Source organism: Oreochromis niloticus, linkage group LG11, assembly GCF_001858045.2.
Source record: "Oreochromis niloticus isolate F11D_XX linkage group LG11, O_niloticus_UMD_NMBU, whole genome shotgun sequence".
NCBI lineage: Eukaryota > Metazoa > Chordata > Actinopteri > Cichliformes > Cichlidae > Oreochromis > Oreochromis niloticus.
The window spans coordinates 7,664,783-7,687,917 of NC_031976.2; the positions used below are offsets into that span (position 1 = coordinate 7,664,783).

At 41.2% G+C, this 23,135-nt stretch overlaps 1 protein-coding gene and 2 non-coding genes across 3 annotated transcripts; 2 read left to right on the forward strand and 1 right to left on the reverse strand.

The window, feature by feature from the left end:
* Positions 1-542: 542 nt before the first annotated feature.
* limd1a (LIM domains containing 1a) lies at positions 543-17,999 on the forward strand. The gene is made up of 8 exons (XM_003452117.5): positions 543-2,485; positions 6,928-7,029; positions 11,271-11,338; positions 12,561-12,623; positions 13,229-13,359; positions 14,374-14,425; positions 16,139-16,207; positions 16,750-17,999. The coding sequence occupies exons 1-8, from the start codon at positions 1,273-1,275 to the stop codon at positions 16,882-16,884; spliced, it is 1,833 nt and encodes a 610-aa protein (XP_003452165.1). The 5' UTR covers positions 543-1,272; the 3' UTR covers positions 16,885-17,999.
* Positions 18,000-18,752: 753 nt separating this feature from the next.
* trnar-acg (transfer RNA arginine (anticodon ACG)) lies at positions 18,753-18,825 on the forward strand. The gene has a single exon. It is a non-coding gene; the product is annotated as a tRNA-Arg (tRNA).
* Positions 18,826-19,262: 437 nt separating this feature from the next.
* Positions 19,263-19,335, reverse strand: trnar-acg (transfer RNA arginine (anticodon ACG)). The gene has a single exon. It is a non-coding gene; the product is annotated as a tRNA-Arg (tRNA).
* Positions 19,336-23,135: the final 3,800 nt, after the last annotated feature.

Genomic DNA, 23,135 nt, shown 5'->3' on the forward strand with positions numbered 1-23,135 from the left:
ACAGGAATGTGTGATGTCATTCAGCCATAAACAGACAGGCCTGTTAATACCCAAACCACATAAAAACACACCCATGGAGTAGTTACTGTACAGCTTTATGAATATTAAATTGCACAGATTGTTATGAAAAGTGGGACTAGTTTAAGCAGTTGTGTCAGGGGGGTATACTTTATTTACTTTTTAAAGCTTATTTTACCAGTGCTGTTTAATAACAAGTAACACGTTACTTTGAGTAATTTCAAGTTCCAGCTTCTGCCTTCTTTTATTTCCATATACAAATTGTCTTCATTTTTTCTATCCTCAACAGTGAACCCACTATTGTCAGGATTATAATTGCACCCTGTAGCCTGTTTAAATAAAGGCAACAATAACACACGTCCTTCCATGGAAATGTGAAGTTATCAATAAGGGTATAAAATGTAAAAATAAATTTAAAAAAAACGTCCAGTTTAAGAACAATGAAACAATGAAAATAAAAGTTAGTGGAGGTTAGGGAAGTGGAATGGTTTTTTTTTTTCATCTTTTTCCTCGAAGAAGAACGGGAATTGAGTCAACTCGGTGATATTTTTGAAGATGACACATGATGTATGGAACAGTTAACAGAATGGATGCCTACGAGCTGAGCTATTTTAAAATAACGCTGATTAATGGCTGGTGTGTGGGGGGAAAGCTCTTATCTTACTTGTACTTGTCCTACTTGATTTGAGCGCTGTGCCTTTAAAGGAACGAACTGCTCCGTCGTTAAGTCCCAACTGTCGACCCGGCGGCCACGTACGGCTCGGTGCCCCAGCGGTTCTCCGGCGGTTTGGGTTAACTTCTAAGGGCTAAACGTGGCGACGTTAATCACAGTCCAGCTGTTTTTGACTGCTTTCTAGTAGTTTTTCTTTCAGAGGTGCGAAAGACAAAGTTTTTGAATGAAGCTGTAAAGCAGCAGCAGCAACAGGAGGAGGAGGGGGCGGTTTGTGGGGTCGTCCGGGGGTATCGGATCTGGGATCGGCTCACATTTATAACCAGACGGACGGCGGCTTCTTTGGGGCAGAGCTGAGTTTCACGGACGGACGGTTTCACCGAGGAGGACGTGGAGCTCGAACTGTTTAAAGGACGGGGGAAAGGTCGGAAATATCAGGCGGGGGGGAAAAGTTTATTTTCTTCCCTCAACACTGCGAGCTGTTGGACTACTGACTGTACAGTTTGCGGATATTTGTGTTTAAGCTAGGCTAGATACAACTACTTGTAACTTTACTGAAGCAGAGCCGATACGCCTTTTTAAAAATGGATAAATACGAGGATTTAGGGCTCGAGGCGAGCAAGTTTATCGAGGACCTAAACATGTATGAAGCATCCAGGGATGGCTTGTTTCGAATGAGGAGGGATGCGGGAAATAACCCCGACTTTGAAGAGACGAGGAGAGTTTTTGCCTCTAAAATGACTAAAATACACATGCAGAAACACCAGGAGGAGATGGCCAGAAACAACGAGACCATTAAAATGAACGGAGGTCACAGCAGCATGCATTACACCAAAGACAGACCGCCCATCAACAGTTACAGACAGCCGGGTGAAGCTGCTGCGAAGCCCCCACTACTATCTGGCCCTGTGCCGAGCGCCGCTGCTGGGAGTCAGTATGCACAGTTTGATGGCCAGAGACACCACACGGGTATCCAGTCTGAACTTCCTACCGGCAGGGCTTACGAGTACGGAAACAATTACGACAGTAAGGAGCGCTTGGAGCCCCATTCATATCAGCATACCACCCCTTCCCCGCCTAGCTCTGGAAACCCTTCTCATGCGCGTCATCCAGTGAGCCAGCCGCCTGCTTGGGCCCCATCCAGAGACAGCCAGCCTGCCCCATCTTTGTCTGGGTCTGGGAGCGGCAGTGCATCCCAGCACCTATCCCAGGCACCTTCTACCTTCAACAGTCTTCCATCCCAGCAGAATCAGACCATTTCTTCACCTGTCAATAGAAGTCCACCATCTCCTGCTGGGCCAGTTAAAGGATGGGTCGGAGAGCCCTCTGGCTCAGCAAAACCAGACCTGGCCCCTATCCTGCCTCTGAGTGCCTTCACAGGAGGAGCTGAATTGCATGTGCAGCAGCCCTCCACCAAGCCTGTGTCCCATTACACACCACCGCCAATTTCTAAACCATCTGCCAGCCATAATGGTCCTGTGGCAGCCCCCTCTGTCCTTTCTACAACTTCTGAAATGCCTCAGCCCAAAGCCCAGGTGACATCTTCTGCTGTAAACCTCAGCAGTGTCTCCAAAAGCATCATCCAGGGTCAAGGTCCGATCCAAATGCCTGCCTGTGGACAGACCACCAGTGCTGAAACTGAAGTCCCGGGCTCCTCTAAGCCTGTCCAGCTACCCTGTCAGTCCGTCCTCACACATCCACCTGAACAAAGTCCTTCAGCAGCTGAAATAAAATTAGAAGCCCTCACTAAGCGACTGGAAAAAGAGATGGATGCCCAGCCAAAGGCTGACTACTTTGGTAAGAATTCAGATTGCAAGTATTAACAAGGGGATTTCTGCCAGTTGGGCAACTGAACCACCAAACCACAGTCCAAAACATAAACCAACATGAGACATGTGAAACCCAGAACAGAAGAACAACAAAGGCTACATGTGCCAGTGAATGAGGCAAGTTGGTCACTTGCTTCATTCATTGACACATGTACCCTTTGTCAGCTTTTGTAATCCTTCTGTTGTGGATTTCTGTTGCAGACGCAGGTCTTGTGTGTTTCTTTTTCGGTGACATGAATACATGCCAACAGTTTTGTTTGTTTGTTTGTTTTGTCTGTGAAACTGCACGTCTAACGATGCTGTGGTGGTCCTTTCCCCCTTTTCCGCTGTGGAATGCAGACAGAATAATTTTCTAATTTGTCATGTCTCATGTAATTGCTTAATTGCCTACCCACAACAAACCCTTTGGCAGTAAAAGAATGTCAGAGGCCAGAAAGAAGACTGTTACCCTCTTATCTCATCTCAGGGATGTAATTGATTACTATTGAGGCACTTAACTCTGTACTTAGAGCTTTATCACTTTGGATCTGTGGGGCATTAGGTTTGTAATTGTATTGATGCTCCTCCCACATCCGGTTTGTTTGATTGACACTAGAATGATGTCACTGACACAGACCTGTGCTTGCACATTTTTTTTTAAAATTGCGCTTAGTGTAAGCAAGCTGTCAGGTTAGTGCATGCACCAAACTCAAGCACATGAAAGACTACAATGTCTCCCATTCAGTTTGATATAAATTTGTCAATATATGAGCACTTAAAAGAAATTCCCAGATCTCCAGCTCCATCTCTGGAAAATTTTTAGATAGATCTGTCAACATTTGAGTAATTACTGCTAACAATTTAACAAATAGACAAACCAAGGAGGTTATGAGATTGCTTTGGTTTAAGTTGATCACTGTGACTGTAAATGTTAGAATTTGGGGTCATATGAAGAACAAACAAGCCACTGCTCTCAACTTGTTGAGTTTGGAAAGAAAAACTGCATATTCTGGTTTTCTGTTGGTGCATGCAGCACTGAAGCTGCTCTCTCCAGACTGCAGGTGCTATCAGAAGATGAATACATGCTGGGGAGAAAAACAAAATACAAAAACAGATGCTTGCCTTTGAGATCAGCTGATAGGCTGTAATCACAGATGCAGATCCTCAGGTGTTCAAAGCCAAAGTCAGCTTTGAAAATAGGATTCGAGAGAGAAACATAGTGGGGAGGGAGAGAGTAGGAGACCCCGACACACGCACATGGAGCCCACCCATGAATCCTTGCTTTAGGAATTTCCTGCTGGATGTCACAGATGTAATTCGCCTTCCTCTGCCCCCCCCCCACAAACGTGCTTATATTGGTGTGTGAGGAAAGATCCTCTGGCATACGTCACAGTCACTGATGAGGTGCACAAATAGCCAACGCAACACGGATGTGTGGGAGAGCATGGTGTGCAACAGGCCGGGGTTGAAGATTTTAAAATGATGCTATATATGCCTTTATTTTCTCACACACTGTCCTACATAGCCCACACAGTTCCTATATGGAGTTTCCCACCAGACCATGGCTCATTCTCTGAGTCATCACTTATACCAGAGGTGGTGGTGGGGGGGGGGGAACTAGTGTAGTGTCTATTTTTTACATGCTTAAGTTTCTCCAGAAAAATCCTTCTTTTGAGCTCTTTTAATGTTTTCATTTGTAAATCGTTTGTAGTAGTTTTTGAATATTAACCTCCTAAGACCCGAACTCTTTCATGGCATGCATTTTTAATCCCTTTTTGCTATTTGGGCTGATTGGGATCTGATGAATGTAAAAACAGACTTATGTGATTTTTTTTTTTTTTTTTTTTTTTTTTTTGGATTTTTTTTTTTTTGGATTTTTTTTAAATTTTATTTTATTTTCTTACCTGATTTTTGTTTCTGTGGAAAATGAGATCCACATATGAGGACATTCGCTTTAAATTTCGATAGGACAATGGCAGTATAATGCCCTCGAAAGTGGATATCAGGCCCTTGTAGAGCAAAATTTTGTATTTTGGTCTGGACAACCCAAAATGTGATGTCCACATATATGGACGCCTAGGAAGTTACTGATAGATGCCTGCATATATTGGGCTACGTCGTTTGCATACCGTGCTGATTGGCATTAACTGCAGTTGGAGGTTCTGGGAAAATGAGTTCATTGCCAATGGCTGCACCAAGGGAACACTGAGGAATGTCTGAAGGAAGAGAGTGAGGAATTTCAGAAATGAGGTCTTGAGATACAAAGAGGAGGGGCGGGGGGTGTCCCAGACGAGTTTAGGGGTGCCTGTGGTGCAGCTTGAATGGATGAGCAGACAGTCTGAGAAATTTAGGGACAGGTTTGTGGATGCAGCTTTGTCCTTGGCTGCAAGAACTTGAGAGGATGTTAGATTTATGGAGGAGTTCTTTCAAGAAAGAAGCGACATCCCAGAGTTCTGCCTGGCCTCTTCCTCTAACTTTCACATACACATGCATCCAGTGGAGAGTTTTAGTGTTGCGTTAAGATGGAGGATTAATTTATCCCATCTGGCTGTTGAGTGGAAAGCTTCATCTTAACTCTTCCCAGGGATTCTTGGCTTCTGCTCTGGCAGGCCTTTTGGAGGCTGATTTATTTATTTTATTTTTTATCAAGTATGTGAACGTGATGTGCTCCCATGCTCACATCTGCATGGTTTTATCTGTGTGCATGCGTGTGTATATGTGCTACAGTAACTGGCAGAAGTTGGTATGCTGTGTCACTTGTCACTTCTGGGTGTGATGTGTATGTGTGAGCTGATTAGAAAGTATTGCATTCATGCGTGTGTCTTTTATAGAGTTCATGTGGTGGATGTGTTCATCTAAGTTAATGTAGGCGTTCTGACTCATGTTAAAGTGATTGAAGCACAAACTGCAACAGTGAGTAACAGTGGCTTAACCATCCACTGAGAGATGGAAGTGGGTTTTTTAGTTTGGTTGGGTTTTTTTTTTTTTTTTAAGTTTTAAAACAGGAAAATAAAGTGACACTATACTTTTAGCCTCTTTTCCCTTGTAGTGCATACAAATCAAACGTAAAAAGAAAAGTGTTCTGTACTGTTTTTGTACCCTTTTTTTCTGTTGTGTGTGTGTTTTCTTTTTTTTTTTCTTTTTTCTTTTTTTAAAGAAGACTTGAGATTTGATCTTGACTTATTCAATTTGGTATATTTGTCTTCGTATGACTGCTTTATCATGTTTTCATGTAAACAAAAAGCTTACATAAGAGCAACATTCTTTGGCTTTCTAATAATATCCCTCTGTCATCTCTAAATCTTCTTTCCAGCCAGTGGGGCTCCTGATCATGTGCACTCTGTGGTGGCATCAGGAGAGGTTTAGCTGAATTATAAATATATTTATATATAGCCAAACTGTATTACTGGAAGTCTGTTTTGAGAATCATTTGATGAGGGCTATTAAATGTAACAGCATGTTTGTGGAGGACACAGTCATATGATGAGTGTTGGATACAATGGAAACAGAAGTTTCTTTGTCAGTGTTGGAGGAGCTGAGCTGTGTTAGGTTGGGCTGGGCTGGGCTGTAACACTCTCTTCTGCTGAGCTCCATTTCTCAGTCTCTGGGGAGTTTTTCTATAAAAACACACGCAAATAATCTCATGCCTGCCTTTACTTAACTTCCCCCTCACTAAAAGAGAAACTCGAGCTCTCACTTTCATCCTCCATCGGTGTCATCGCCCATTCTGTTTTAACAATTAGGTAGTCATATCTCACTGTAGGTGATTGATTTAACAGCCCATCAGTCAGCAGCGATGGCGGTCCATATGTCAGTTTGCCTTATTATACCATGTCCTACTGTTTCTGCTCAGAGGAGGGTTCTCTGGAAAGTCTCTCAATCCTCATGCAGCTCTCGGTATAAATAGTTGCATATTGATCACACGGTAACCTTGTGTTGCTCAGGAGCTGTCCAGAGTCAAAGAAGTTATGTAATGTTCCTGGCGTGCCATCATGTGACTGGCTTTTTGAAAGGACAGAAATAGTAATCTTCACCCAACGAGAGAGAGAGAGAGAGGGAGAGAGAGAGAAAAAATAACAGCGACTTGGACGTGAGTGTGTATAAATATTAACTACACTCCCATGTCTTGATATTGGGCCACATTAACTGTGTATGCTGTAAAAGTAGGACTGCTCTGATTCTTATCAGCTCTTTTATTAATAGACTTCTAAGTCTTCAAGCCAAGTCAAATAAGCAAATACTGATGTGTTTCCCCTTTCAGTCTAAACCAGCTTCCTGAAGTTTTCTCTTCCCTCTCTCCAGAAACTGATGAAATAACCTTTTGTTTTTGTATTTGAAATTAATATCTTGTGCTGTAGTAACATGAATTAACCTGAACCGCGACAGCCATGTTGGTTAAATGTGTGTCTTCTTGTCTGTGTTCTGTTCCAGGACTGTGTGTGAAGTGTAATAAGGCAGTGTATGGAGCCAATCAAGCCTGCCAGGCTATGGGTAGCCTCTACCACGACAACTGCTTCACTTGCAGCGCCTGTAGTAAGTACACACAAACTCCCGTGCACCGCATACTCTCACTTTTGCTCCCATTTAAACACTTTTCTCCATACATAAAGCTGCTGTCACCTCCTAACTAACAGGCTGCCAAAGAAGCTCTACTCTTGAATCAAAGTGGTACCTTCTTCTTCGCTCATTCACTCCCCCCAAGCAAAAACATGCAATTATTTAGGGATTACTGTCCTCTGCTGCTAGTGTTTGGTTTCTGGGTGTGCCAGTCACTCGATCAGCCCAGACAAAGGCATACTAAAAGTCTTTTTGCCTGCCTAATTCATCTGTCTTTCAACAAGCTAGCTTTTTGAATAATACTTAGTGTCTCTCCGAGTCTTTTTAAGGAGTTCAACTCTTAAACCCACATCCACACTTGGGAGGGATGTGTGCTTTGTGGCACATGGACGGAAACAAGAGTGGCTTGTTTCACACTGGACCGGTTGGCTACAGGGTTTATTTGTTCAAAGATGCTTTGGCATCGACTTCAAAGACCAAATCTCTCATTTGTTTGTGTGTTTCTTTAAATATTACTTGCCGGGGGCAAATGCAGTTTTTCAACTTTGAGTTTAAATGAAAAGTGGGGAACGACCACACTTATAGATCTTGTGGACTCTATCAACGTTGTGCTAAATAATGTTTAAAGGGTTTAGTTTACTTTGTCGCTTTTGACCTATTACATATGGTTTATGGTTGACCTGTAGCTAGATGTTAATCTCCTTCCCCCACTAAAGCATGACCTCACTCATGGCTTCAACCAATTAAAATCTCTGTCCCAATTATCAGATCATGGGTATGCAGGGTATTTGTGGCACTCTGGAGATCTCTGCCAAGGCTCATTATTCTGCACCACCTCTGACCTTTCTGGTTATACACTCAAATGTGTAATTAACACCTCTATTTGCCTTTACCCTCCGTCATGTTTGTTTGTGAGGAAAATGGTGTAGCTGAATTATAATAAGAGATGCATAATATTGCTGGGTTTAGCAGTATCTTGTAGTCCTGATTTCAAATATGGATCTCATTAATTTTTATGTTCTTTCAGACATGTATGTAACAGTATGGATTTAAAGGAGCTGCCCTTGCCACAGAGTGAGCTTTTAGCTAGAGGAATTATAGTAATGCAAAAAATGCATCAGAAACGAACGCAAGTTGCAAATTAGAAACAGTCCATGAGATAAGATTTTTCTGTACCTGTTAATGTGTTAAAATATAACAAATCATGTTTTTAAGGAACTGAGCGTTTCAAAGTAAGTAAGAGAGATGGGCACAGTCCTAATATAGCTGTACCTAGTAGCATTTATACTAGTAAGAAGTGACAACGGTGCTCATTCAGGCATGAAGACGATTAACGGAAAGGACTGCATGTCTCTAAGGGTTTACTTGGTGGCTCAGAGTGTAGCTGATTCCTGAAGTGGTGGGAGAAAGTTTACACAGCACATACCTCTCATGGCTTGTTACAAGCGAGGGCATTAGGGTTGTGTTTGCTCCGAGCGGCCCCAGGGGAAAGCATCTCATCTGGGGAGGAATGCAGGCATGGGGGCCCTCTGTAGGCCCAGCTCCAGAAGGACAGTAGGTGCTGTTGTGTTAGCTGGGAGTACAGTGTGAGACAGGGAGACCATTCACCACGCAATACAGAGCCAGCACACAGGAACATAACGAAAGATACACATGCATATGTAATACTTGCTGCATAATAGAGTCAACTACTCAGTGCTCATGTATTAAGCATTGCCCTTTTTTTTTTTTTTTTTTTTTTTGGTCCTCTGGTCTCCAAAATGTGTATGTCAGCATAACTGCTACATGTGTTGAGTTGCATAAGATTTTATGACCATGAACCTCCTTCCAGGCTTTCAGTCCACCACACACACACACACACACACACACACACACACACACACACACACACACACACACACACACACACACACACACACACACACACACACACAAACACCCCCCCCAGGTGACTGTAAAAGGCAGGCGGACATTCCTGGTGGCCAAGAGAGCTCAGGCTGCACGTCTGAGATTCAGCACTTCGCTGCAGGGGTCTTCCTTCTAGTTTAATCATTTACTGTTTACAGACATTTAAAGGTAAAAACACAGTTTCAGTTGGAGAGAAAAAGCCCAAGTTTTACTTCTCAGATGGTCTGTGGAAATGTAAAAAAAACAAAAACAAAAAAAGTGTAATTCAGAAGGAAAAAAAATTTAAAACAGCTTCTTAAATTTATATGCTTGGAGACACTCAGGAAGACTTGCATCTGTAGAGTTAATCTTGATGGAAATAAAAAGGAAATTGTGGTTGTTGTGGTTTGGTTTTTACATTTATTTTACTATAATAGCCTAGAACTGCAGCAGTGAAGCAAACAGTGATAAACAGATTCTGCTTTCTCGATATCAGCCCATAATACAAGTCAGTCTGCAGGCTCTGGAGGATACAGGCCAGGATCCTATTGGTCCTCCAGTCTGCTGGTATGTTAACATCTGGAGGCTACATTTTCAGGGTCTTAACCAAACAACCGAAGTTCAAAGAAGTCTTAAAAATATTCATTTTCTTTGTAAATTAAAAGTACATCAGTGATTTCATAGAACGGGAAATGATTTTAAGGTGAGAACAATCTTTGACATGTCACAGTTGAGGACCTGATTCGTTGAGGTTGAGGCTTGATTGGGAAGTCATGGCAGGGTCATTATGAGTTGCTCATTTTCTGAATGGGATCACATGAGGGAATTCATAGATTTGCTTAATTAGAACCCGGCCCTGTGTTTTGGCTCTGTCCCTCAGGTGTTTTACATTTTTATGAAAGCACCGTAGTCGTCGTTTCTTGTGCTTTTCAAACCGTCACTGCTGACTCCTGACTTTAATTAAGCTCTTATCTTTGTGCAAAGCCTTCCCTCTGTGACTCACTTAAAAAAAAAAAAGAAGAAGAATGTGAAGAAGAGGAATGGTCCATAATTCACTTTCATCCCCTTCATCCTTCCCTTTTTCCTTTAGGGACACAGTTCCAAGACTATCAGTAATTACTCACGGCCAGTTCCCCACCTTGGTCTGATCAGAATGACTTTGCTCTTCTTTAGGTAGTCTAGGCGAGACTTTGGTAATGCGTGATCATTTTTACTCTGTTAAAACGAGATAATGAAATTGTAAATTCCTGCAGAAGTTAATGTGCTACCCAGTGAAAAATAGGAATCATGAGGTTTCATGGTTTAGTTTGATCTAATTTTACTTTTTATTCAGGCTCATTGCTTCCAAACAGTCCAGTTATGACTTTAAATCGTCAAACAATTAGCTGAAAGATGAGGCAATGAGAAATCATTTGCAGAGAAAAAAGCCCCAGTACTTATTCTATCATGAAAAGGCTTTTTTTTTTTTTCTTTTTTTTTTTTTGTTTGTTAACTGGTATAGGTTAGGATGTGGATCTTACTCCTGGAACAAGTAGACTGGTTACAAAAAACAAAGTAAACAGATTGTGGGATGGAGCCTGAGAGATAAAGAAGACCGCGGTTCACTAAGGTGAACCCCTCCCCTCTCCTCTGCTGTCCCCTCCCTCATCTCCCCACTTTGAAAATCCGAGGAATGTTCTCTCTTCCTGTGGGACCTGGGCAGGCGTAGCTATGTGAAGCGCACAAGGGCTTGGTACACGTGTTTTGACAAAAAGTAAGCATACCCAGTATGTGGAAGGAGATCAGATAGGAACAAAGAAGAGCAGTGCATTATTGGAGGATTTGGCCTATGGTGTCCATGAAATTCAACAGGGCACTCTTTAATCTGTTTACCTGTCCAATAATTAGATTTAATGAGCCCTTTATCTGCACGCGTTAGATCCAGATGTGTTCCTTGCCTGATTGTAGCCTGCTCTGTGCCACAGTAGTGTTATATTAAGACACCAAGACACTGTGAATCCCTTTATTTGATTAATCTGCTTGGAATTCAGCAGGACGTAATGAATACTGCAAGAGGGCCCATTACCTTTTGAATAGCTGTAATTAATCACTACATTCTTAATGCCTCAGTCGTGGTGTAACTATTTTCTGAGATGAAGCTCGTGGCTCATGTAAGACTTTCCAGTATGACAGTTCAACTTTCTGTCGTTGAGTTATCTTTTCAAGCCTCTTCTAAACTGCCTAATATTCATATTTCAGTAAGAGGGAATAACACGTTTTTGTTAGTCAAAGCTGTGGACAACTTTGAAGAGGGAAATGATGCTAATAGACTGTTCTCTCTGTTTCTGCAGGTCGACGATTGAGAGGGAAAGCTTTCTACTATGTTGGAGGGAAGGTTTTCTGTGAAGAAGACTTCCTGGTGAGCAGTCGATAAAGAGTCAATATTTAGTGTTCTTTAACTGGATTATATGGTCTGGTAACTATCACTGGGATTTAAAAATGCAAAAAAAAGCATTAGATTTAGTTTAGATGCCAATCAGTATCCTTCTATCATGGCTCATTTCTAAAATCAGATAACTTTGTGATTTGCCTAAAATACCAGAAATCATAGGTTCCCACCATTTGTGCGCAAGATCGCCAGTTCAAGACCAGAAGGAGACAAATGTCCCAGGGAGCATTGCATCAGGAAGGGCGTCCGGCATAAAAATCTCTGCCAAATCAAATATCCCTCCACTGTGGCGACCCCTTGTGAATAAGGGAGCAGCTCAAAGAGCTGAGGGGGGGGTGCATTGTTCCTTGATCCAACCCATGATCATTGAAAACTCTGCAGCTTCAACTTGAATGCAAATGGCAATCAGAGACATAACCTTCTGACACACTTTAGAGAATTTCCAGTATTCAGTGTGAATAACTTCCTTAAGGTGAGACTGGAAAGAGGTCTGTTACTGGAGAAACTGTTTTCCTACTGCTGATGGGTTTGAGGGCAGTCAGGCCAATTGGACCATCAGAGTATTCCCACATGTACTTTGCAAAAAATGGAGAGAACGTTCCCTGTGCATAATCATGGATGCATTCAACTCAATTAAAAGCCTCGGTTAGAATTTGTCATGAATTTTTTGTCTGCGTTTTACAGCTGGTGTTCATGTTGCGTTCATGTGAAAAGTATTTTACGAACTCATTCTTGCTCTCTCAGCAGCCCTGTGTCTGTTTACCCCGGGAGCCCTCTCTGTGTAAAACCTCCTGTAATTGCCCTTCCACCAAAAGCTCTTAGCTTCTCAATTAAAATCAACATTTATACTGAAATAAATTTGCTCCGGCTTTGCTCTCTGTATGAAGTGGTAATATATGCATATGTGTTCTGCCAGGCCTGTAGGTGTGCCCTGTTCTCACTGATATTTTCCTACATAATATTTATTTAAATACTTAAATACACTCGAAACAAACTACACTGCACTGACTTTGTGACTAAATCGGAAAAAATGTCGCTAAAGGAAATGTTGCTGCAACAAACTGTAGAGATAGTTTTAGTTCAGCCGCCCAGATGGCCTGGGATTTGGCCTAGGGTAGACACTGTGGAGCTGTTGAGGGGTCCTATTGTGAGAAAATCCGTTAATGAACCATATTTGTTTTCTCTGTTGTAGTATTCTGGTTTCCAGCAGTCTGCAGACAAGTGCAACGCCTGCGGACACTTGATCATGGACATGGTAACTGTTGGGCTCCTCTCGTCAGCTGAATGGGCTTCTGTGTGATTTTTTTTTTTTTTTTGTGTGTCAGAGTCTGGTGATCTCGGCACTAAACGTGGTTACCTCATCCTAAATGAGCATTCAGTGCACACATCTGGATGATGACTCAATAAAGAGCGTTGGCTCTGTGTCTTAGTCTGTCTCCTCAAACACAGACACACAGGCTTGTGGGTTTAAAAAAAAAAAAAAAAAAAACGATATGATGTCATCACAAGTCAGGAAGTAAAGTATTTCTGTTGACACGAGTCTGCATATGTTAACCATTCAGTAGGCTGAGTGAAGGAGATTTCTTAGTTTTTCTTGCTGTAAATAAAATGTGTTAAAATTGGGTCATTCTTTGTGATTTGTTTGGTAGATAAGGTCGCTTCTTGTATTTTGCTGAGTTATTTGTCTTCGTCTATTCTGGGCTGTGATGATGACTCAGTTAACCCACCAAATTCTCTCTCTCTCTCTCTCTCTCTCTCCCCCTCCTTTTTTTTTTTTTTTTTTTTTTTTGTTTTTTGTGTAAATGATGACCATTCAAAATACCAAGAAACATGAAGCGTTTTACTCATTCCTCTCCATAGATCCTGCAGGCCCTCGGTAAGTCGTACCACCCAGGCTGTTTCCGCTGTGTCATCTGTAACGAGAGCCTTGATGGAGTGCCCTTCACTGTGGACACTGAAAATAGGATCTACTGTGTCAAAGACTACCACAGGTGAGTGTCGCTTGTTACACAGTCGTTGAAAGAGCACCTGGATTTGTCTGAGGTGGATTTCGTTTAAAGTGACGCTGGGAAAACATGTCCAGGTTTCATATTCCAGTTGAACTCACAGCAAAGCCCTTTAACTTTGTTCGCTATGGCGGGATCAGGTTGAGAAGGCCTGCGCGGGTTGACTAAGTTTCCCTCGGCCACATGTGGCAGACACATGAGAAGTTTATTCTGGCAGGGGGCGAGAGAGGGGGAGGGAGGAAAAAAGATATCACTGTCCAGTTAGAGGTGTGAATAGTGGCACAGAGCCATGGCTCTTCCCATTATTGGACATAATCTGCAATACAAGTAGAGGTCTGAAAGGTTTTATGTGCGCATACATGTGTGTCTTTGTGTCTGTTAACCACTTTGACAAACTGCAATCACATTTGAATGTGCAGCACCTGTAAAGGCTCGCTCTCCACAGCGGCTCTGCAGTTCCAGCTGTTCTTTTTTTCTTTTTTTTTTTTCCTGCTGGGACTGCATGTACAGCAGAACCGAGCACGTGGCCGATCTCTGCCTGGCAGCTCCCAAATGTTCTCTACGCTGATTAAATCAGACAAGCCTTATTGTGTATACAGCTATGTGACTTTTGGCCACAGTCATGCCCATCCACACTGAGAGACCCTTTGTTATTTCCTCAGACTTCCAGGTGCCTGCCACGTGTGTGGAAATAATGAATCCAGTTTGCACTTTAATTTTCTACTCGTTCTTGGATTTGGGGAATCACGTGTGTGAAGTGAAGCCAGCACATCTGCAGAGCTGGCATTTCCTTAGTTGAAGCAGGAGGCACAGAGGAGAGGGGGGTGGTAGCGTCTGGGAAAGGGACACTGCATATGAACTGTGATCTTTAAAGTCTGGATAGAGTTCATTTTAATTCAGCTCATTTAGTTACTACATTTACTTTAGTGAATACAGTTCTTTTTCCAGTACAGTTTTAAAAAGTCTTTAAAACTTTCTCTTTCCATCTTACTTTCCCAGGGTCCTTGCACCTAAATGTGCTGCCTGTAACCAGCCAATCCTGCCCTCAGAGGTAAGCTACCGCCACCTTGTTTTCTCTGCTGCTTTACTTGGGTAACATCAGCAATGTGCATTTGAACATTTCGAGCTTTTCTCAAAAGAAAACACTAAAAAAATACTTTGTCCTGGGCTTTAAAAAAATTAGGTGGTTATTAATCCATCAACAAAAACAAAGTCAACATTTAGTTCCACAAACAGCCACTTGAAAAATGCTCAACCACACAGCAGAATCAAACATGTTTACAGCCTGTGACACACAAACTGTTTTGCTCTGTCTGTAAACTTAAACCAACAACTGTCACATGCAGCAGGACGTTTTTAAATCACTCCTCCCATTACTAACTTGTTTACTAAGTTTGCTAATGTTAGCTGATAAATTATCAATCCTCTCTTTTGTGCATATTTTTTCATTTGTAAATCAAAAAAGTGAAAAAAAAAAAAAAAAAAAAAAGATGTCCTGTTGGCTACTCATCCCTTTATATATGCAGATGTTAATTAAAGTTACCATACCAAACTGGCACAACGCAAATCATGTTTTTATACCCACATAACATATATTTTAGTTATACAAAGGGTGGGAAATTCTTTGGTTACAGCAGTTTAAAAAAAAAAAAAAAAAAAGTGAAAGACAACCATACAGTATAATAAGCAGCTTAAATAAGTAGCTTAATCAAATAAAATATGACACAGAAAATGCCTATCTCAATAAGGTAAAAACTAATCTGGGTAGAAAAAAATCCAAGTAAAATAAATATAATTTTCTATTAAAAATGTAATTCATAATATGGTATGAGAGACTTGTATGCCTGGAAGTGCAAAGACAGTAAAGAGAATAAATAAAATGCGATAAAGGCCACTGGCCAGACTAAACTGGGCACCGTTCATAGTAAACACCTTCATCTCTACACCATAAGGACGCAGCTTTGTTGGTTAAAAGCAGCGCTGACATTTTAACTCCTCTATGGCAGCTTCAAATACCTTACTTCTCTGGTGACTGGAGAATATCTGAAATATTTATTTAAACTTCAGATCCACTCAGTGGTTACTGTAGGCAAGCTGGACTGTTATAGCACATAGGTGCTGAGAAAATTACTGAGTATCTAGATAAGTATATGTGATTTGCAGCTGAAATATGAACCCGTGTACAGGATATGATCATAAAGCAATGGATTTTTATCTTTACTGTAGAGAATGATTAGCTCAGGTTCACAGGAGGGCAAAGACTGTGAGAAGAACCATAAAAGCCAAGATGACTAAGAAACTGTAAGAGTAGAGCATGATCAGCTGTTTTTACACATGGACTGTCATTCAGTAAGAACTTGATTATAAATCCTTATCTGCTCAAGTTAAGACCCAAACACAGAGCTGTGTTCAAGTTTCTGGTCAAAACAATGTGAGGACTCATCTGAGTTATCGTTTGATGGGAGGGAGAAATAAATTGAGTACATTCACAAAATAGAATGAAACTGCTCTGATACTGGAGCAGCGAGTGGCAATCATGTCTCAACACTCAGAGATGATTGCCAAGCACTTGAGCTCCAAAGTTTTGATGCAGAGGAGTTACGGATCATTCAGCTCGTGGCTTTCATTGATGTCCTCAAGCTTCTTATCGATCTTTTGAAGCTTTTGTCAAACTGAGAAGTTGAACAGAAGGAGAGAGTGGAGCATTTTCTAGTGAGATTACCTTCAGTGTTTTGTTTTTTTTGTTTTTTTTCTTTCTTTCCAGGGGTCTGATGAAACCATTCGAGTAGTATCCATGGACAAAGACTATCATGTTGATTGTTATCACTGTGAGGTAAGTAAAAACACCTCGAAATGTAAAATGTGTGTGTTTAGTGGCTCTTAGCCAGTCGCTTTCTGAGTAGCTCATTAAATGAAATTATAATGAGTAGATCCCTGATCTTAATTACAGTCTTGGTAATTATGCAGAGCAGGTATACAACACCTCATCATCACCATCTGATCATTTTCTCAAGTGCTTGTTTTTTTTTTTGTTTTTTCCTTTTTTTTTCACATGATTGACAGCTTTTTTTTTTTCATAATCACTGAGCTGTGAGAAGTGCCTCTGTGTAACTACTGGATGGTTTCTCCTCAGCTTTTTTTAATTTTCAAGTCTTTCAGGTTGTTCAAAAGGGAGCACAAAATTTAGTGTTAGAAACATTTCTTTCAAGAAGTCTTGCAGCACAAAAGCGAACCCCTGTTGACCAGAGCCATTATTGCTGTCAAATCTTCCAAGATCAATACAGAGCAACAATCACACCCTTTGTCCACTGTTCTATCTGCCGAAGCTCACTCAGTAGACATGTCTCAGCCATGTTCCTGCTTTATGCTGTGCAGGACTGTAAGATGGAACTGAACGATGAGGAAGGTCACCGCTGTTACCCGCTGAACGGCCACCTTCTCTGCCACTCCTGCCACCTGAAGCACATCCAGCCTGGCCGCTCCTCTTCAGTCGCTGCCGCCTCCTACTAACAGCGCTCCAGGTGGTGGGAGACACCTGATGGATCAAAGAAGGAACTGCAAAATATGGACTTCGGGAATTTATTTGCAATTCTTGTTGTAAAGGATTGAGACGTCCTGAAATATAGTTTGATATGTATATTGACAGGAATGTCAGTGACGTGTCCTTTATGCAGAATCCAATAATGAAGTACTGCAATGCACCAAACTCTACTTCAAATGAAGCATTGCATACAGACTTTCCAGAAGTGCTGTCATATTATAAATTTTCTTTGTGTAAATATGAAATGCCTTGGTTGTGTAAAAATTCTAGACTGTGTGCCTTCAACTTTGCCTCCACACTTCTGCTGTTAATTTCAACATTTAGTTACATCATACAATAACTTATACACATCTGTGTCACATGAGCATAAAACAATACTTAATTCCAGGGGTATAAGAGACGGGCATCACGGCACTGAAAGAATCCTGAATTGGAATCTATGGAATAATTTGGCAAAATCAAAGATTACAGTGGAAGTATAACTGAGGGGGAAGTTTTTTTTTTAACCCTTATTTTGGGATAAATCCTGCTAACATTTAAATCAATGGGCTTTTTTTGTTTGTTTGTTTGTTTTTCATTTAAATGTCCCAGTGACCACTGAAATTAAAGCTAATTTACAGGATCCTTCAAAATAATTTCCCAAATGTGTTTTATCAAGTGAGAGACTTGGTTATACTGTTAGTCTGTTCTAAGCACATGGAGAAATAAAAGTGAGTTTTCTATGCACCTATGAGAATGCTGGTATTAGAACTGTAGATCATTGCATAATTTTTTTTATAAATATTTATATATACTGTAGCCCTATAATCATTTGTCTGTTTTATTTTTGGGCAATTCCCCTTTAAATAGTTATTTCTCTTCCAGAACATTTTCGGTTTGATACTTTTTGCCATCCATATTTTATTCATATACTAACTTAATACTTGCTTGCTTGACATTTGCAGTCCTTATTTTGTAACCAACTGTAGATGAAGAGAAACATTTGTATGTTCTGTTTGATTGTTGTAAAGGAAATATTTAATTAATAAAATACAACAAGCCAAATTTGATTTAGACTATTAAATTGCTATTGCAGACCCTTTAACAAGCGTCTCTTATTGCTTTTTCACTGTCGTAATGTATTATTTATTACTGATTAATTATATTAAGATGACTAACAGGCTAACAGTGTAATTTCTTGAACACTGGCTGATATCCATTCAGCATAGATGCTGATTATGTCCTCCTCAGTATTAGTCCTGAGGACCACTGCAGCCTCTGCCATGTTCTTTTCTGCAATGATAGTCTACAACAGGGGTCTCTAACTCCACTTCTCGAGAGCTTCTGTCCTGGAGCTTTTAGACGCATCCCTACTCCAACACAGGTGAAATAAATGGTTGAATTACCTCTTCAGCATGCCAACAAGTTTGGCAAAGGTCTGGTAACAAGCAATTCATTTGATTGAGGTGTTTTGGAACAAGGATGCATCTAAAAGCTGCAGGACAGTAGGTTTCGAGAACTGGAGTTGGAAGCCCCTAGTCTACACACTTTCTCTTTAGGCGCAGGTAGACTGGCTGGCTAAAAAAAAAAACGTAACAAGAAGTCGATCCTGTGATCTTCTGATTTGTTTAGGCACCGTGTTCACTAGCTCTGAAAATAAGCCCGATGGCGTCACCTGCTGGCATAGAGAGAAACGACTAGGCCGAGTTTTTTCTTCTTAAGTTGTAACTACTACTATTTATTCATTTAAAATTATTGTTCTTTTTAATATTATACTTATAAAAAGAACGAATAAACCTCGACTGCAAAGACCTACATTGGTGTGAAGTAGGCATTGCTCGAAAAGTAACGTTGTCGTGGGCCAGTGGCGCAATGGATAACGCGTCTGACTACGGATCAGAAGATTCTAGGTTCGACTCCTGGCTGGCTCGATCTTTTCCACTCTCCTCATATGTAAGCTTATGAAAGCTTCCTTGTTTTACTTTCGCTTCCGTAGAACGAATTACGTGCACCATCTTCACGAGATCCTAGGTATTGTGATGGTTCTCACACAACCTCTAGTAGTTATAACAATAATACTTATCTGTGTTTATCCAAGAAACTTTATCTTCCCCCAGACTACCAAACTGAACTGAAGCTGTACTTGCTGCCAAGAAAATTGATTTTGATTCTTAGTACCACATTTAAATGGTCAAATGTTTCTAGAAATTCCAGCAAGTTCAGGCAACAAGCCTGTCTCTTTATTCTTTTGGTGACTACCAAACAATATAATCAATACACTCAATATTTCTCGGAAGTATACATCTCTGGCAAGTCATCCAGCATTTAACTCTATACACCTTATAGTTAAAGAGGCTTAAAAATGCGACGAGCCAGCCAGGAGTCGAACCTAGAATCTTCTGATCCGTAGTCAGACGCGTTATCCATTGCGCCACTGGCCCACGTGACGTTGTAAGTGCACACTTGCAATTCATTAGCCTGAGCGTATCACGCGTCTTCTCTTCCCGTAAAAGGCTCCGTTGGTCAGCAGATGTCGCTGTTGAATTTTATACAAATAACGTGGCAGGACGCTTCAAGCTAATTGTCCAACACACTTTTTTCTCAATATACTGACTTTTCTGAATTTTCTCTGAATTCTGAGAAAAAGACACCAATTTTGAGATTAATCTCGGAATGCTGAGATTAGAATTCTGAGAAAAAAGTCAGAATTCCGAGACAAAAGTCAAAATTCTGACTTTAATCTCAGAATTCTGAGAAAAAAAATTCCGAGATTAATTCTGAGAATTCTAAAATTAATCTCAGAATTCTGAGATTAGAATTCTGAGAAGAAAAGGCAGAATTCTGAGGGAAAAAGTGAGATTTCTGAGATTAAAGTCAGAATTCTGTGAAAAAGTCAGACTTTTTTCTCTGAATTCTGGAAAAGAAAAAAAAGAAAGATGTGACTACTTTTTTTTTTGTCTTTCTAGTGGTCCTAATCCTCTTCTTAAGAACAGGCTAATCGGACAAAACAGAAAAAAAACCCCACTAGTTCCATTTCCTCACGGAGTGCCCACCACAACAATAAACCAGGTAACTACACTCCCAAAGGCAAACTAATGTTACTGGTTTATCTTCACCATCTTTCGCTAGCTCAACTAAATTAACCAATCAGTGTCTAACCACACAGACTAGTCCCGCCTTCTAAATCGGCAGCTAAAACTAATGTATCACTTTGGTGATGAAGGTGAAGGTGAAATGTGGATAAAAAGATGCTGGAAAGGTGCCAATGTTGTTTTACAAGCTACAAACATCCATCACTACCTGAGCATGCTATTACAACAAGTTTTTAAAGATTTATTATATACAATGGAATCAAGCAGCGGTATTATTTGTACTGTCATTACAACATTAACGTTGTTTAAGATTCCCACTGATCAGATCATTTCTTTATCTTTAAATTAGCCAGACATTAGAATGGTCTTGAGCAATAGTTACTACTGTTAGATTAATAAATATTATTCCAGGCTTTCTAAAAGTCTTTCAAAGTTATTCTTCGGCATTAGCTTTGACATTGGTGTCTCTCCAGGTTCTCTCTGTGCTAATATCCTGGTTGTCTTGTTCTTTGTTGATTCCTGTCTGAATGAAAAACACTGTGTTTGCAAGATCCACTTACATGTTTCCATTAGGCTGCTCTGCTTCATCTAGAAGACGGAGAACTCACCTCAGTGTGTCACCTGCCTGTCCAACCTCTAATGGCGCAAACTCCCTGCAGAAACCTGACCAGTGGCCTCCCCAGTTGTATCCTCCATGCTGCTGCCAAGTAAAAATCCTTGTCTGCACCTTTAAGCAATCATTGGCTCAGAAGTTGGGCTGCACTAATTCCCCTTTCCTCTTTTCCAAAGCTGCCCTCCCAAGTAGTCTGACTGGTTTCCCTGAGCCTCCAATGTTGAAAGCATCTCTTGTCTTTCTCAAACCAATTCAAAATAACCTTTAAATTATAAATTGTCCTGCTTGGGTTCCCTCTTTAGAGCCCACAAGCTGCTGTTTCCTTTCATAGCCTTGACATCTTGAGAAACTTTGTTACTAGCAGCCTCTGTTGCTCCCATTTCTTTAGCTGAATCTGCAAGGAAATTACAAAGATAACACAGTTTGACAGGCATGAAATAGCATTTTAGCACCAACAAGGCGATTCTCAAAAGCTATTACCCAAAATCTTGGTATATCTCAGCATGGTAAATGAACTGGTCTCTTATATCGTGCTTTTACAAGAGCCAATAGCTTTGCTTATCGTTTCCAAGATTCAACCAAGATTGGGCCAATCACATCCTCCTCTACTACCAAGAATTGTGACAGCCAATAATATTTCGCTGCATCTACCACAGTTTGACCAATCACTGTTCTTGTTTTGATGCATGCTCAATCATCCAACGACTACTAATCAAAGACCATCATTGATCATTGATCAGTGGTTATTGATCAATGATCTGCTCAAACCAGAGTTCCTCCCTGAGCAGGATGTGTACATCCTCATGACTGAAAGAGTGGCCTGTAGGTGTGAATAGACTGCGGAGTCCTAGCCTGACACTTCTGTGTTGTGCCATCTGCTTTGCCAAAGGTTGTTTAGTTTCCCCGATGTATAAATCATGGCAATCCTGGCACTTAACAGCGTACACTATATTACTCTGTTTGTGTCTGGGGACCCAATCTTTGGGGTGGACCAATTTTTGGCGCAGCATGTTTTGGGGTTTAAAAGCCACAGAGACGCTGTGTTTAGAAAAAAAAGTGTCTCGACCAGGGGTGCCCAATCCCAGTCCTCGAGAGCTACCGTCCTACAGCTTTTAGATGCATCCTTGGTCAGACACACCTGAATCAAATGAATGGCTTGTTATCAGGCCTTTGCCAAACTTGGTGGCATACAGAAGAGGTAATCAAACCATTTGATTCAGCTGTGTTGGAGTAGGGATGCATCTAAAAGCTGCAGGACAGTAGCTCTTGAGGACTGGGATTGGGCACCCCTGGTCTCGACTGTTCCGATACTCCTGACACATAAGGGATCGCTAAGGGTTTTCGCTTAGGTAGCGGTTGTCCTTCTCTCCTGGATCGTCTGGAGCTTTCTTTAGATTAGATTAGATAAAACTTTATTAATCCCTCGGGTGTGTTCCTCTGGGAAATTCTTTAGGCGCCTTCCCAGCTTTGACAAATGTCCGGCTGGGACAACCACATTTACTCAGGGCCTTTTTGACATGATGTTCTTCTACTTTCCTGGTCGCTATCTGTGAGGATGGTGTTCGCTATGTGTTGTAGCGTACTAATGACACCCAGTTTGTGCTCCAGTGGATGATGAGAGTCAAACCTTAAATACTGATTCGTACACGTAGGTTTACGGTACACATCAATTTTTAAATGTCCCCCATTACTGGTCAAATCTCACAGTCTAAGAAGGCTAACCTGCCAAGAAATCTGCAGCACAAAAGAGGACCCCTGTTGACCAGAGCCATTATTGCTGTCAAATCTTCCAAGATCAATACAGAGCAACAATCACACCCTTTGTCCACTGTTCTATCTGCTGAAGCTCACTCAGTAGACATGTCACTTATCATATCCTCCCTGGTGAATTTGATGTGTTGGTCCACTGACTTAATCTGATCAGGTGTCATCCACATACCTGAACCAATGACTTGGTGGTTTTTCTAGGGTAGGATAACAAAGCCCACAATGGATGAAACTGGGGAACCCATTGCACACCCAATGTTTCTGCCTGTACTGCTGACCCTTGTCTGTGAAATAGGTGGAATTAAGACACAGTTCCAAGAGCAAAAACACTTGGTCGGTGCTGAGAGTGGTCCTTTTGCTGACGTTGGGGGTCATCCTGTAAACCCCTAAAAACTACCTCCACTGCTTCAGTGACTGGAAAACAAGTGAAGAGAGATGTAACATCATACGAGACCATTGTTTCATCTGCCTCCATTATGGCATCTCTCACTTTCTCGACAAAATCCAAGGTGTTCTGGATGTGGTGTTCTGGCTTGAGGATCGAAGCCAGAAACTTTGACATGTTATAGGTAACTAAGTTGATCACACAGACAATTGGTCTTAAAGGTGCACAATATTTATGTATCTTCGGTAAACCATACAGACTTGGTGTAGATTCCCCTGGATATAGCCTGTGGTATGAGGTTCGTTCAGTAGCAATGTCTATCACCCTCTTTCTATAACCACTTCCTGGGTTTCATTTCAGGGGCTTATAAGACCTGCAGTCAGC

Excerpts from the sequence above, each read along its gene's own strand:
- limd1a (XM_003452117.5), top strand. The coding sequence starts at position 1,273 with ATGGATAAATACGAGGATTTAGGGCTCGAGGCGAGCAAGTTTATCGAG. Across the intron at positions 11,339-12,560 it reads TCTGTGAAGAAGACTTCCTG|TATTCTGGTTTCCAGCAGTC; the intron begins GTGAGCAGTCGA and ends TCTCTGTTGTAG. Across the intron at positions 12,624-13,228 it reads GACACTTGATCATGGACATG|ATCCTGCAGGCCCTCGGTAA; the intron begins GTAACTGTTGGG and ends TCCTCTCCATAG.